Source organism: Gambusia affinis, linkage group LG12 (genome assembly GCF_019740435.1).
Source record: "Gambusia affinis linkage group LG12, SWU_Gaff_1.0, whole genome shotgun sequence".
NCBI lineage: Eukaryota > Metazoa > Chordata > Actinopteri > Cyprinodontiformes > Poeciliidae > Gambusia > Gambusia affinis.
This window is the reverse complement of record NC_057879.1, coordinates 26,389,795-26,405,079: the sequence shown is the minus strand read 5'-3', so window position 1 is coordinate 26,405,079 and position 15,285 is coordinate 26,389,795. Positions and strand designations below refer to the sequence as shown.

Here is a 15,285-nt window from a genome sequence, read left to right as displayed (position 1 = left end):
TGTTTATGTGATTTGTAGCATGTGTGTAATTTTTACCTACTTGATTTGTGGATTTTATTTTATCTTTTTGTATACTTTTTGTCTGGAAATAAAAACATTAATTAATATGGAGTACTTTTCTTTCCCCTGTTTATCGCCTGTCCACACACTGGAGTTCATTCGAGGTTGTTATTGCACCAATTTTAGGCCCATTGTGTTTTTGTATTAAAAAATGTTACATTGACAGGAAATATAAAAATATTACTGAGCAATTATGTTACTGGAAGACATTGCCAACAATACTTAAACCCACAACTACCAAGTCTTAAAGTGAAAACGACACCTGTTAATGGTCTTTTAATAGAGACTGGAGAGACTCTGATGGAAATGAGATTAATAAAATTATCTCTATATTGGATGGAAGAAGAAAATGTAACTAACAATTTTACAAAACTGTTGGGAATATTCAAAATTCCAGAGTGATGGATTCAGATTGATTATAGAAAAATGGGATAAAATGTATGGATTAGAGCAGGGGTCCCCAACTCCAGTCCTCAAGGGCTACGGTCCTGCAACCTTTAGATGCATCTCTGTTCCAAAATGTCTGAATTCCCTCACCAGCATCCAATCAGCTCTGCAATAGGCTGGTAATGGGCAGTTTATTTGATCCAACTGTGTTTCAACAGAGATGCATCTAAAAGTAGCAGGAAGGTAGCCCTTGATGACTGGACTTGGGGACCCCTGGATTAGAGAATAAAGAAATAACGCAATTTAATCTGATTAGTGTTGTTCCTCCTATTTCCTGAGGTACATATAGACATGAGACTTCATAAAATGAAAAATGATTGGAATTCAAATGAAGTAGGGGTAAAGACAGACATGTATTAAAGAAACTCACATTCTGATTACCTTAAAATACATTCAGAAGGTTTTAAGAATATAAAATAATGTTTGGGAATACTAATATATATACCAGATTTTGAAATGTATATTTCCAAACAATTATCAGACCAATTATCTGTTTTTACAGCGGAAATGGTGGCAGTTATACTAAACCTGCAGTAGGTTGAGGAGAAAGGAAGATATTGAGAAGAATGGTTAGGAGGATAGGAATGGAGTCTTAAGGAATATTGGGAAATGAAGAAAACATAGAGGATATTTACAGATTAAGGAATGCAATATTTATATATCTTCAGAATACAAAATACTAGTAATAAAATTTTATGAATGCAATGTTGCTACACGTTAATGTACAGTAGGTGGCGGTATAGATTAAAGTTGCTTGCGATCCGCCATAATAGAAAAGAAGAACAAAGCTAAGCTAGAAAACTGCTGCATTGTCCCATTCCAGCTAATATTTCAGTAACAATGTCTTCAGTTCAGCATCTCAGAGAGTTTATCAGAGAGAGACTAACTGCTGCTGCTCAAGAAATCTTCACCGAGGTTGAAAAAACCATCATTTGCTACGAGGAAGAGCTCGATGCTCAGCGCAGAATGATGGGGATCAACTGGAAACCAGAAATTAAGCTACACAGAATCGGTTCGGAGCTGCAGAGACAAAGTTCTGGTAGGTCTGGATAAAAGTGGGGATGTTTTCATAGCAGACAGAGATCCATCAGTAGAGATAGTTGCTGCAGCTCCAGCTGCTGCTAAACGGGGCTGAACAGAAACTGTTTTAGCTGCTAGCTCGGATGCTACAGAGGCTGATAGTTTTGTGGCTCAGGACAAAATGTTGCAGCACAAACAGAAAATCTGTTTACGAGTCTCTGAAAACCAGATGGAGATAATTCAAGCCCCGTGACAAAATATATTATTCCAAGTATTATCAGTGCTGTAAATTCTGAACAAACGTATGAAACAAAAACCGAGCAATATTTAATTGTTTCTTATAATAATTGAGCCACAGCGCCAATTGCAGGTCTGGAGCTGCAGGTTGCACAGCCCTGATCTAGCAGAGCAAAACTGTAATCCTGTCTCAATCCAGCTGTAATCCTGTCTCAATCCAGCTGAAGCTAAAAGTGCAAAATCCTCCAGACTGTAAATTGAATATTAATGCATTTTAATGTGTATTTTTTGCCAACTTGGAAATATGGCAATGTTCATAGAGCAAGCTGTGTCTGTTGTAAAAGGTTAGTTTTTAACAGTAAAGAATTGAAATAATTGTTTTTCACTCTGCTGAACATGTGATTAAATCAACATTTGCTCTGTATTCAACATGGTGTCACTACGCAACGCTGCGTAAACCTTTAAGAATTTATCTCGAACAGGTGATCATGAGCTGAAAGAGGACTGTACGGTCAGCTTTGGAAGCAAATACTGACAAACAATTCATTTTGTACCGGAAGCCGTCTGGAAAACTGGACTATGTGTAACGGATGACATCGGTCAGGATGTTTAAATTCTCTTTTTTTTATTTCTGGGAAAGAAGGAAAACAAATCAAAACTTCTCAACTCCCTCTCTTTCTCTCTCTGCAGTCCCACAGCAGCGGTAACAACGCTGTGAGGGCAACATTTACATTTTGCAAATTTAACATGTAACACACACAAAAAGAAAAAGAAATCTTCTCACAAAAATCTTAAACTAAAACGAGAGGAGAAAAACACCACCTGGTGGCCACAACGACACAACACAATGGGACAAAGCCAAACAAACGGAGATAAAAAGTATAACTTAAAAATAAAAACACATACCTGGGAAAGAAGGAAAACAAATCAAAACTTCTCAACTCCCTCTCTTTCTCTCTCTGCAGTCCTAAACATAAAAATAAAAACAACGTTCAACTCAGCTGTGCTAAACTAGCACTGGCTGTTCGCGCCAAAATAAAAAGGAAAGGAAATTATAATAAAACTGTTTTTTTTTTTTTTTTTTAAATATATATATACAATGATGGTAAAAACGGCAAAATAATACACTAACAAACAATAATAAACAACATATGATAGAAACCTTTACATGAACTTCCCAACATAAATACAAGCAGCAGCAAACTTTGCTCCGACTTACCCACAGCAGCGGTAACAACGCTGTGAGGGAAAGGGGGGGCAGAGGAGCTATGAGGGCTGAAAGCAACTACGGAAGCCCAGGAAACACACATGAGACGGAGTGCAAAAGAGCGACCCCCGCAGGCAAAAACAACAAAATAAATAAAAATAACTGAATGAGATAAAATTCACAAACTCTCAATATAAAATGTATAAGAAATAATAATTTAACAAAAGTACATTTGTAACTCTGTTACACTCACCCCCACTGAATTTGATCAAATATGAGCATCAACCATACAGTATACATCATCACCTGGGGTCAACATTAAGAACACAAACAACTAATGTATCCCATAAGGATGAAGTGGTATGAGGGTAGCGCTTAACCCCCCCAATCCATCAACTGCCCACAGGGTGCCTTGTACACCCCATAAGACCCCAACACAGTGCAATACAGGTTCATTACACAACACAAAATGAAAACATCACGTCCAGACAGAGGTAAAAAAAAATGTCAGACCCAAAAAGATTATAGTTTAATAGGGGAAGAAATCAATCAGTTTAGGCCTGGGATTTGCAAACAGCTTTAACATCGAACTCGTTCTGAACGACATCCTGCCTGGACATAGTCTGTATGAGCCTGTTCACAGGCTTGACTAGGCGACCAAATCTGGACCTAATTTCCGTCTGCACAGTATAGTCATCACAGTGCACATTTGGGGCCTGGTCAACAGTATGTAGAATGTCAGAAGCACCATCTGTATGGTCCACAATACTAACGCTGGGATCTGGGTCCCTTACATCCACCGGGACGTTCACAGCGGTCAAGGCAGCCGTGTCACCTCCCACAGATTGACCAATCGTGTTGCTCACGGGTGAAACTGAGTAGTTTTTGGGACTGGAGGTCATGCTCTGCAGGTCAGCTACATCCCCCACTGAGGAATTTGGCTCAGACAGCTGCGTTATCCATGCAATGGTTCTCCTCTCAGAATCCATAGGTGCAGGATAAGGCAAAGGGTTCACCACCCCTTCCAGAACTCCAGGTAAGTCTCCAACACTGCCACAATCAAAGCCAGCACTGTCATGCAAGGTGTTGTAGCTCCCATGCAACATTTCCTCATCACCTCCGAAGCCATCTGTATCCAGGACCGAGGATGCATTAGCAGAGAGTGAGAAGGCTGAAGCAGAATCAGATACTTCACATGTGGGATCCACTGGGAGAAAACTGGCCAGCATCAGCATGTTCCTGTGGACCACCTTTCTTTGTCCAGTGATTGTGTCACAGATCTTGTACGTATGTGTCGTTGGATTAGTATCCATCACAGTGTAGATGGTTGATTCCCACCGGTCGGCAAGCTTCCTCTTCCCCCTCTCTTTTCTGTTGGCCAAGAGCACTCTATCCCCGACGGCGATGTCAGTGCCTTTAACTTTCCGGTTGTACAACCGAGCATGTCTTCTCTGTTCTTTTGAAGCATGGGCCTGAGCAATTGTCATGGCTTCCTTCAGGTCGTTGGTGAGACACTCCACATACTTGTCATAGTTCCCCACAGCAGAGTCATCAAGGACAGCATGAAAGAGGACATCGACAGGTAGGCGAGGGACCCGGCCAAACATGAGGTAAAAGGGGGGGTAACCCGTCGTCTCATGAACCGCACAGTTATACATAAAGGCTAGTGTTTGTAAACGACGTGGCCAGTCAGCTTTCTCTTCGGGGGATAATGCACGGATCATGCCACCTAAAGTTCGATTGAAACGCTCCACACTTCCGTTCCCCATCGGATGATAAGGCGTTGTGTGTGTCTTTCTGACACCTGAGACCCTGAGAAGCTCACTTATGAGCTGACTCTCAAAATTAGCTCCTTGATCACTATGAATTCTCTCAGGAAAACCAAAGACACAGAAATATCGATCCCAGAGAACCCTCGCCACCTGCTTAGCTGTCTGGTCTCTACATGGGAACGCTTGAGCCATTTTTGTAAAGTGGTCAGTAATCACCAAGACGTCAACAGATCTGTTTCTGGAATCTTCGGCTGACCAAAAATCAAGTTCAAGCGGTTTGGTTGATGTTATAGACTCCAGTGGAGCTCTACCCTCAGGCTCAATGGTCTTACTGACAATACATCGCTGACAACGCCGAACATGGTCTCTGACATCTCTGTCCAGAGTCAGCCAGAAAAATCTCTGCCTTGTCAAGGCAAGGCTCCTGAACTGAGCTTGATGACCTGCTCTGTCATGAACTCCATGAAGTACCTCAGTCTTGAGCGAGTCAGGTACAATGTACTGGAATCTTTTTGCTTTAGTTTTCCAGTCCCGGGAAATCCTGTACAGGACACCGTTTCGCACAGTTAGTTTATCCCAGTGCTTTAGATACTTTGTCACAGAGACAGACTCTGTAAACCTCTCTCTCCTAGAGGGTCTTCACGCCTCTCAACATAGTATAGAACGCAGAGAGAGTTCTATCTTCCAGCTGTCTGTCACGGAGTTCACATTCCGTGTAGGCTGGTAAGGTTTCTTGACCAGGTGGAATGAGCTGAGGCAGATGATGGACCATTTCAACGGCACGGGTTCTCGCGCCAGCATCCCACTCCACTTGTGAGTGCAACACAGCAGACACATCCTCCATTTCAACAGACTGGGGAAGCAGTTTTAGTGGACAGCATGTTGACTGAGCGTTAACAGTCATTAAGGAGGATTCTGCCTGACCACTGGATGATCGAAAGGCAGTCTGGATTGATGAGTTTGACACATCTCTAACTTCAGCAAGAAGATTGGCATAGGGTTCAGTGAGCAGCCTGCGGCCAACAGTTTCTCGAACAAAAGGCTCACGACTCAGTGCATCGGCCACAATATTCTGTGGGCCTGGGATGTACTTGATGTCAAAGTCGAGCTCGCCAATTTAGCCACCCAGCGTTGCTCACAACAATCCAGTTTAGGCTTAGTCAGAATATGAGTCAATGGATTGTTATCAGTCCAGACTGTGAATTTATGGCCTTTCAACCAGTGGCTGAACTTGTCACAGATGGACCATTTCAAGGCCAGAAACTCCAACCTGTGAGCTGGGTAGTTCTTTTGTGACCGGGACAAGGACTTGCTGGCAAAAGCAACGGGCCTGGCTCGTGTCTCACCCTGCTGAACTTGAGACAGAACAGCACCTATGCCATCCAGAGATGCATCAGTGGATAACACAAAAGGACAGGTGAAATCCGGATGAGCCAACACAACACTTTGCGCCAGTGAAGACTTCAGTTGCTCAAAGGCTTGTGCCTGTGTTGCAGTCCAGTCAGAGGCCTTCAACTTTCTGGATGGCAGTTTATTCTGATGATGTCTGCCTTTCCTCCTTTCGCCCTTTAACAGATCAAAAAGTGGCTTGGCGATGGCAGAGTACCCAGGCACAAAATGTTGGTAGTAGTTTATCATCCCCAAAAAGGATCTTATCCGCTTCTGAGATGGAGTCACGCCATCTGGTTCCATAAGTTGGGCCACTGACATGTTGGCGATGATCTCAACTTTACTTGGGTCTGTTGAAACACCATGTTCATCAACAATGTGGCCAAGAAACTTAACAGATTTCCTCAAAAAGAAACACTTTTTGGGGGCCAGTTTCAAATTGTGGCTTTGCAACCTAGAAAACACCATCTCCAGGCGCCGCAAGGCAGATTCCTCATCAGGCGCAAACACCAACAAATCATCCAAATAGCACAGTAAACTCAGATAGTTCTGGTCTCCGAATATGCTGGTCATCATACGCATAAAACTCCCAGGACTATTACAGAGACCCTGCGGCAGACGGTTGTATTCATATAAGCCCATAGGAGTAGTAAAGGCCGAATACTTCCTGTCGTCCTCGTGGAGTGGCATATTATAAAACCCAGAGGTCAAATCCATGGTACTGAACAGACTGTTTCCCCCCAATGCTGCCAGACAATCTGCCTGATGAGGAAGGGGATGGGCATCCCTCAGAGTTCTCTTGTTCAACCAGCGAAAATCTGTGCAGATACGGAGATCCCCATTTTTCTTCCACACCAGAACCAGAGGTGATGCGTACTCACTTGTGGATTTTCTGATTATCTCCTTTTCTTCCATTTCACTCAGGACTTGCCGCAGTTTCTGATACTGGCCAGGGGGCACTCGCCTGTATGGAAGCCGGAAAGGTCGGGTGTCGGAGAGGGTTATACGGTGCACAAACCCCTTCGCTTCTCCACAATCAAGATGGTGACGGGAAAATAAACCCTCATACTGCAAAACAAGATTAGCCATTCTTGTTCTGCAATCCTCAGAAACTTCACAAGACTCTATATCAACATCACCGAGCCCAACTGATCTGAGCACATCTGTGACCAAGCTGGCATCTGCAGTAGATGGCATGATAGATTGTCCAGAACTAGCAAGTCGAACTTCTGAGCACTCTGCACCATCCATGTCTTCCAGCGCCACAACAGGGTAGACATCGGCTAGCTTTGTGTTGCGTCTCAATAACACAGGTCTGTTGGACATATTGATGAGCTTTAATGGAACCCACCTGTCTCCCCACAATGTAGTCACAAGCTTTGCAACCAAAACACCTCGGGGTGCTGAGCGGGATGATGTAGGCTCTGTCATAATGGTGCTGCCTGGAGAAACAGAAGTGTTTCTGGGCAGTTTTCCCCACACAAGATACTCTCGCCCAGGCTCAAGGCAGGTAGCTGAGTAACACTTCACAGTACCGACCTTATCAGGAGCATTTCCATCCTTCCATGGATTAAGACCAGACAGCATGGACAGGAAACGTTCAGCTTCTGGATCCCCAGAAGGAGATGGGGTGGACACCGTTTTCCAGTAGGAATCACACTGCTTGAATCGATGAAGGATGTGTTTTATGACATTAGTGCCTAGTATCAAGTCATCATGCTGACCTGGAACGACGAGCGTTGGAACCACCATTTTACAGTCATACACTTCCATCTCCACATCAAAAGCACATTTAGGCCTAACACGGAGTCCACCACATCCAACAAGGACCACATCCACATCAGTTATGTTTCGGTCAGTTATCACTCCAGCCTCTTTCAGCTTCACTTCAGCTGCCTCACTGATGCTGCAGGCCATTGAACCACTGTCCAGCATGCCGCCCATGTTAAATGTCCCACCCATGTTCACAGAGGTGTAGAAAAGACTGTCACTGCTGCTAACTCTGTGAACATTTTGATAGACGACAACTCCTGAGCTACTACATGAGTTCTTCTCTGAAGTGTATACAGTCTCAGCATCTGACATGTCATCAGTTTGGGAGTCGTTAGTGTGACCTGCACTGCCTCCCTCAGAATACAGGTCTATTAGTTTCCCCCCGACTGGGACTGGGAAGGATTCTTCATGGGGCAGTTCAGTTTGGTGTGACCAGGGGCAAAACAGACAAAACACAGTCTCTCAGACATACAGTGCGAAGTAGTGGTGTGACTTGAGTCATTACAGACTTTACAACCTGCCTCTCTGTTGCGTTGTTCACGAGGTGCACGCTGAAACCTCCCACCCCGCATAGGATGAAAAGTATTGCGTTGCTGCATTCTCTCCATCATCTGCTGAAACATGTCGACCATTCGAGTGAGCAGCCTCTCCTCTGACTGCTGAAGATGTTGCGTAACAACTGGCACAGAGTCTTTGCCTCTAGTATCCTGGGGACCACCCTGACAGGAAACTGCTGGAGACTGGCATGAAGAGTGATGCTGAGATGGGAGAAAGGAGGATGGAAGTAATGAGCTAGGAGGAGAGCAACAATGCTCATAAGCCGCCAGGCCAGGTGACACTGGGATAGACTGCTCTAGACTAATGGCAGCAACCTGGCTTCTTAGCTGTGGAGCACCAGTTGCTCTGCTAGCTGCCCTCAACTCTCTCTGGTAGTCATCAATCCGTAACTGAACATCACGGGAAGTCCACTCATGAGCTGGCTTGCACTTCAAAATGCAGGATAACTCTGGATCAGGGCAGTGTTTGACAAACATGAGAGCCACTTCATCATTCATGCTTTCCATCTGTTTCCCACGTTTACGCTGACCCTCAAGCGCCAAGTCTGCCGCCTTGTTTAGTCTTATCCAATAATCTACAGGGTTCTCCCTTTGTCTTGGCAGAGTAGCATAGAAATCGGCGAGGGGGAGACATGATGGGGTTTCACTGAAGTAGTGGAGAAGAACGTCATATCAGTTCAGGGTTCTTTGTAACATCAAGGGAAGGATCACTAATGCAATCTGCACCACATCCTTTGCCTTGCCCATTAAATGGCACATAATCTCTTCTCCTTGATCATAGGTAGGTATGTCTTGTTTTCTGAGGTGCATTCTAGTCAAGTCAATCCAGTCACGGATCGAACATTTGTCTGTGTGGTCGCCTCTGTATGTCTGAAGTACCCTATCAGGTTTAACATGGACTGTCACATGAGATGGGTCATGTCTGCCACTGTCACAGCGTGAGTTCTGTGTTACACAAGAAGGCTGTGATTCACTGTTCACATTTACAACTCCAGCTGACAGTAGTTTAGAAACAATTGATTCACCAATTTGTGCACCTAACTGGCCAACCATGTCTGTAAGGTGATGAAGGGCATCAACATCACTGCAGGGTGTGGAAGTAGGGGGATTCTCCGTCATGAACCCATCAATAGCAGTACAACCTTGGCTCTGACCTAGCCCTGATTCTGCACTAGTATCATATGTGAGTTTTGAATGTCCTACGTCTCCACTGTCAGCAGTACGGCTGAACCACACACCCCGACCTTTAGGTAATTTAGGAGTGGTAAACTGATCCATCTCTAACACACCAGTTATCTTCAACCATAAAATGAACCACAGTATTGTTTCCAATCAAAGAAAAATACCAAAGCAGAACATTCACTCAAATCGGATTGACATAAAAAAAAAAATGTAGCACACCATGAATTAATTTTCCCTTTTTTTTTCTTTTTAGTATTTTAACTCAGTGATCGTAAAAGAAAGTGTTGTAATTCAGAGTCTCTTATTGACCTGACCACAAAAGGATCCCGAACTGCAGATCAGGACAGGTGCACAGCAACCACGGCGAAGAGCGTCGAGCTGATCTGTAGATCCAAAGGGTCACGGCACCAGTGTAACGGATGACATCGGTCAGGATGTTTAAATTCTCTTTTTTTTATTTCTGGGAAAGAAGGAAAACAAATCAAAACTTCTCAACTCCCTCTCTTTCTCTCTCTGCAGTCCCACAGCAGCGGTAACAACGCTGTGAGGGCAACATTTACATTTTGCAAATTTAACATGTAACACACACAAAAAGAAAAAGAAATCTTCTCACAAAAATCTTAAACTAAAACGAGAGGAGAAAAACACCACCTGGTGGCCACAACGACACAACACAATGGGACAAAGCCAAACAAACGGAGATAAAAAGTATAACTTAAAAATAAAAACACATACCTGGGAAAGAAGGAAAACAAATCAAAACTTCTCAACTCCCTCTCTTTCTCTCTCTGCAGTCCTAAACATAAAAATAAAAACAACGTTCAACTCAGCTGTGCTAAACTAGCACTGGCTGTTCGCGCCAAAATAAAAAGGAAAGGAAATTATAATAAAACTGTTTTTTTTTTTTTTTTTTTAAATATATATATACAATGATGGTAAAAACGGCAAAATAATACACTAACAAACAATAATAAACAACATATGATAGAAACCTTTACATGAACTTCCCAACATAAATACAAGCAGCAGCAAACTTTGCTCCGACTTACCCACAGCAGCGGTAACAACGCTGTGAGGGAAAGGGGGGGCAGAGGAGCTATGAGGGCTGAAAGCAACTACGGAAGCCCAGGAAACACACATGAGACGGAGTGCAAAAGAGCGCAGCAAGCAGGCAAAAACAACAAAATAAATAAAAATAACTGAATGAGATAAAATTCACAAACTCTCAATATAAAATGTATAAGAAATAATAATTTAACAAAAGTACATTTGTAACTCTGTTACATATGTGCCACGTCAGCTGAGAGTAAATGCAACGAGAAATGGCAGTCATCTGAGATCAAATCTCTTCCATTGACTTTTGAAACTTCTCCAGCAAAATGCCAGGCTGTTTCTCACTTTTTGAGAAAGTTACTGAGCTGGAGCATAAAATATCAATGCAATGTAGGACAGAGGACACGGAGAACTGCAAGGACACTGTGGTGATTGGCTGGACTCAGACAGTGACCACTGCACAGCTGACTGACACCATACCTGTAGAGGTTGACAGACAACCCATGAGTTCCACCCCTGTGCCTGTGGTTCACAATGTGGTCAGTGATCCTCTAGCCATTGGTTCACCATTGGCCGTTGACAACTTGGGTCCAGCAGGGACTCCAGTCAAACACACTGGCTTCAGCGTGGGGCAAGACCCAAGCAGAAGACCCAAAGCAGCAGAGCTTTTTGCATGAATAAAAGCTCTGCTGCCCGCGTGCTAACCAAGACCAGAAGGCAGGCTCTCATCACATCTGTTTTAAAATTGTTGCATTGGCTCCTAGTATGTCTCAGGATTGATTTTAAGATTCTTTTACTGTTGTTGTTTTTTTTTTATTGTTGTTTTTTTAATGTCTTAATGGTCTTGCACAATCTTATCTTGCAGAAGTGCTATTACCTTATGAACTCCTGGAGACCATGAGGTCCTCTGGCACTGAACTACTAACACTCAGTTTGGGTGAAGCTTCTTTCCAGTGTTATGGCCCTCGTTTGTGGAACAGCCTGCCAGACAACCTGAGGGCTCCAGAAAACGCTGCTGTTTTTAAGAGCAGGCTCAAGACCTATCTTTTTAATTGTATTTCCTGAATTGAATCATTTTTGCTTAGCCTGTGCATTTTCAATGCAGTTGTGTGTTTTTTTTCTTTTTCCATGTGGGGTTGGGGTAGGTAATTGTTTTTTATTGACCTGTACATCACTTTGCGCTGCTTTTAGTATGAAGTTGCTTGATAAATAAAATTAATTGATTAAAGTTATAACAAAACACATTTGAACAGTCAAATATCTCCAGCAATGACATTGGAAAGCAAAAATACCTATAATGTACATTTAAAGGTGCAAAGTGCATCCTGAGTATTGGGACCGGGCCAGGGAAACCTGGAGATATTTTGACCTGCACCACCATCTCCCTCAGTGTGTGGTGTTGAGAGAATCTCATCCAGCCTCATCCCTCACACTTCCAGTTACTAATCTAAATGCACAGTTGGAGCAGTAATTAATAGGTTTACATTCCAGGCAAGTCATTTCAGTATTTTCTTGGACCCAGTTCCTTTTGAACATCAACACATCTGCCTTATTGAAGAACATGCACTCTTCTATTTCTTGTTTTGAACAGTAGTTTAGAGCAACAAGTCTCTGTGTCTCATCACATTTATAACCCAGAGAGCCAGAATGCCATGTTTTACTAATTTAAGTTTCTACACAGTCTGATCAACTTTAAAATATGAAGTTACAAGTAAAATTAAAAACCTATTGTCTTAAGGTAAGATGAGCTCTTAACTGTATGAATCCCCTAAAGTTAAATATCTAATTGAAAAAATGAAATTGTATGAAACTGTACTTCTGGATTAAAATCTTTAGAACATTTTTGCCACAGCTGTAATTTAGTGTGGTGGACACTTTACCTGCTTTTCAGTTAAACTCTACAGACTTATTTGATATCAACTGTCTGATGTCTGCAGACCAGAATCTCCAGGGAAAACCAGGCTGACCCAGGAGATGGTTATCAATTAAATTATATTAATGATGTCAAATTTTGTTCCCACAGACCTCCAAAAGCCAAGTGTCTCCAATGAGGATGAAGCTTCTGCCATCCAACAAGCCTTTAGCCTGGCAAGTAGGTCCAGTCAGGACCAGAAAGAAGCAGAACATCAGTGGACTGAAGAGGAACAGATGGAACCAGAACCAATATGGATTAAAAAAGAAAAGGAACAACCACAACCTACACAGCTCAAACATGAGGAAATAGAATTTCCACTAACGTATGTAAAAGAAGAGGAACTAGAGTCTTCAGTGCATCAACATGAACAGCAGCCACCAGAACATTTACCAACTGGACAGAACCAGAAGAACCTCTGCAGCAGTCAGGAGGGAGAGCAGCTTGTCCAGAAGCAGTTTGTTGCTTTGATTGAGACTTCTACTCTTCAGGAAGATGATATGAATGAAGAAAAAGGAAAAACAGAGCAGCTTTCCCTTCTTATCTCTCCAGTGGTTGAAAGCAAAGATCAGGAAGGAAGCAGCTCCTCTGAGTCAGAGAGTCAATCTGATACCAGTACAAAGAAAACATCTTTCAAATGTGACTTCTGTGGAAGATGTTACCCACAACAGTGCAAATTGAAAAACCATTACAAAACGCACACTGGTGAGAGACCTTTTTCATGTGAAACATGTGGAAAAAGTTTCTCTCGAAGTTATGTTTTAAATCGTCACAAGACAATTCATACAGGTGAGAGGCCTTTTTCATGCCAGTTATGCGGAAAGAGATTCTCTCGGCTTGGTAATTTAAAGGATCACAAAAGAACTCATACAGGTGAGAAGCCTTTTTCATGTCAGTCCTGTGGAAAAAGTTTCGGTCAAACGAGTATTTTAAAACGTCACAAGACAATTCATACAGGTGAGAGGCCTTTTTCATGCCAGTTATGCGGAAAGAGATTCTCTCGGCTTGGTAATTTAAAGAATCACAAAAGAACTCATACAAGTGAGAAGCCTTTTTCTTGTCAAACATGTGGGAGAAGATTCAGTCGAAGGGATACTTTGAACATTCACATGAAAACTCATACAGCTCGGAGACTGCTTTGAAACCAAACTTGTGAAAAAATTTGCTTTGAAATTTATTACTTATTCTCTTTAGAACCCACATTGGTGAGATGTGTTTCCCACATAAAATATGGTGGGGAAAGTGTTCTTTTATTACAGTAAACTGAATTTTCACATAACGCAGAAGTAACAATTAGGCATTTAACTTGCACAGATTGACTGTAATAAATATTAAGCAATGTCTTGGATTGTTTTCACTTTGCAAAATACATTAGAGGGCTGTACAGTGGTGCAGTTGGTAGAGCTGTTGCCTGGGTTCGATTCCCGGCCCGGGGTCTTTCTGCATGGAGTTTGCATGTTCTCCCTGTGCATGGTGGGTTCTCTCCGGGTTCTCCGGCTTCCTCCCACAGTCCAAAAACATGACTGTCAGGTTAATTGGGCTCTCTAAATTCTCCCTAGGTGTGAGTGTGTGTGTGAATTGTTGTTTGTCTTCTATGTCTCTGTGTTGCCCTGCGACAGACTGGTGACCTGTTCAGGGTGAACCCGCCTCTCGCCTGGAACGTGGCTGGAGAGGAACCAGCAACCCTCCTGACCCCATTAGGCTTAAGGGTGAATAGAAAATGGATGGATGGAAAATACATCAGACCCTCACCTATTTTTGGATGCCCATTTATGGATTTTTTTCTATTTTAAAGCATATCTATATCTATATACATAAAGTTTTATATATATATATATATATAAATATATATATTTATAAATGATTTATATATATATATATATATATATATATATATATATCTACATTTATAAATGATTTATATATATATATCTACATTTATAAATGATTTATATATATATATCTACATTTATAAATGATTTATATATATATATCTACATTTATAAATGATTTATTTATATATATATATATATATATATATCTACATTTATAATGATTTATATATATATATATGTATATGTGCCGCTTGTATGTGTCAAACAACTAAGGAGCTCTGACAACTGCAAATACAGTGATATTAGAGATACTTTTAGTTTTTTTATATATATATTGGAATAACTGTTTATGTGATTTGTAGCAGATGTGTAATTTTTACCTACTTGATGACTTTTGCATTTTATTTTGTTTATTTTTTTATAAATGTTATGGACTACTTTTTGTCTGGAAATAAAGACATTAATTAATATGGAGTACTTTTCTTTCCCCTGTTTATCGCCTGTCCACACACTGGAGTTCATTCGGGGTTGTTATTGCAGTTTTGATAATAAATAAAATTTCAAGCTTTATAATCACAGTAAATGTTTTAATGTGCACTTTTAATCTTGCAAATATTTGTGTCGATGAGGCATGGGGGGATGAAACACCGTAGAAAGACATTTCAGAACTTCTTTCATCAAAGAATGACTAAACTATCTTCACCTTAAGATAAGTCTGTAGATTTTGTTTTGCTGAAGAAATGACTACTTCATGGCTATCTCAGCGATTAAAACTGCTTGTTTCTGATCAAGATTGACTCTTGCAATTATCTCTATATTGCATGGAAGTTATAAAAGAAAA

At 41.7% G+C, this 15,285-nt stretch overlaps 1 protein-coding gene across 2 annotated transcripts; it reads left to right on the top strand.

The window, feature by feature from the left end:
• Nucleotides 1-1,275: 1,275 nt before the first annotated feature.
• LOC122841719 (zinc finger protein 771-like) lies at nucleotides 1,276-13,950 on the top strand. Of its 2 annotated transcripts, XM_044135277.1 has the most exons (3): nucleotides 1,276-1,546; nucleotides 12,721-13,398; nucleotides 13,567-13,950. In XM_044135277.1, exons 1-3 carry the CDS (start codon nucleotides 1,348-1,350, stop codon nucleotides 13,749-13,751), a joined length of 1,062 nt encoding a protein of 353 aa, XP_043991212.1. In that variant the 5' UTR covers nucleotides 1,276-1,347; the 3' UTR covers nucleotides 13,752-13,950. The 2 variants fall into 2 exon arrangements, with proteins under 2 accessions (XP_043991212.1, XP_043991211.1); XM_044135276.1 differs by having other exon boundaries at nucleotides 12,721-13,950.
• The last annotated feature ends 1,335 nt before the right edge of the window (nucleotides 13,951-15,285 follow it).

Excerpts from the sequence above, each read along its gene's own strand:
- LOC122841719 (XM_044135276.1), top strand. The coding sequence starts at position 1,348 with ATGTCTTCAGTTCAGCATCTCAGAGAGTTTATCAGAGAGAGACTAACT. Across the intron at positions 1,547-12,720 it reads GCTGCAGAGACAAAGTTCTG|ACCTCCAAAAGCCAAGTGTC; the intron begins GTAGGTCTGGAT and ends TTGTTCCCACAG.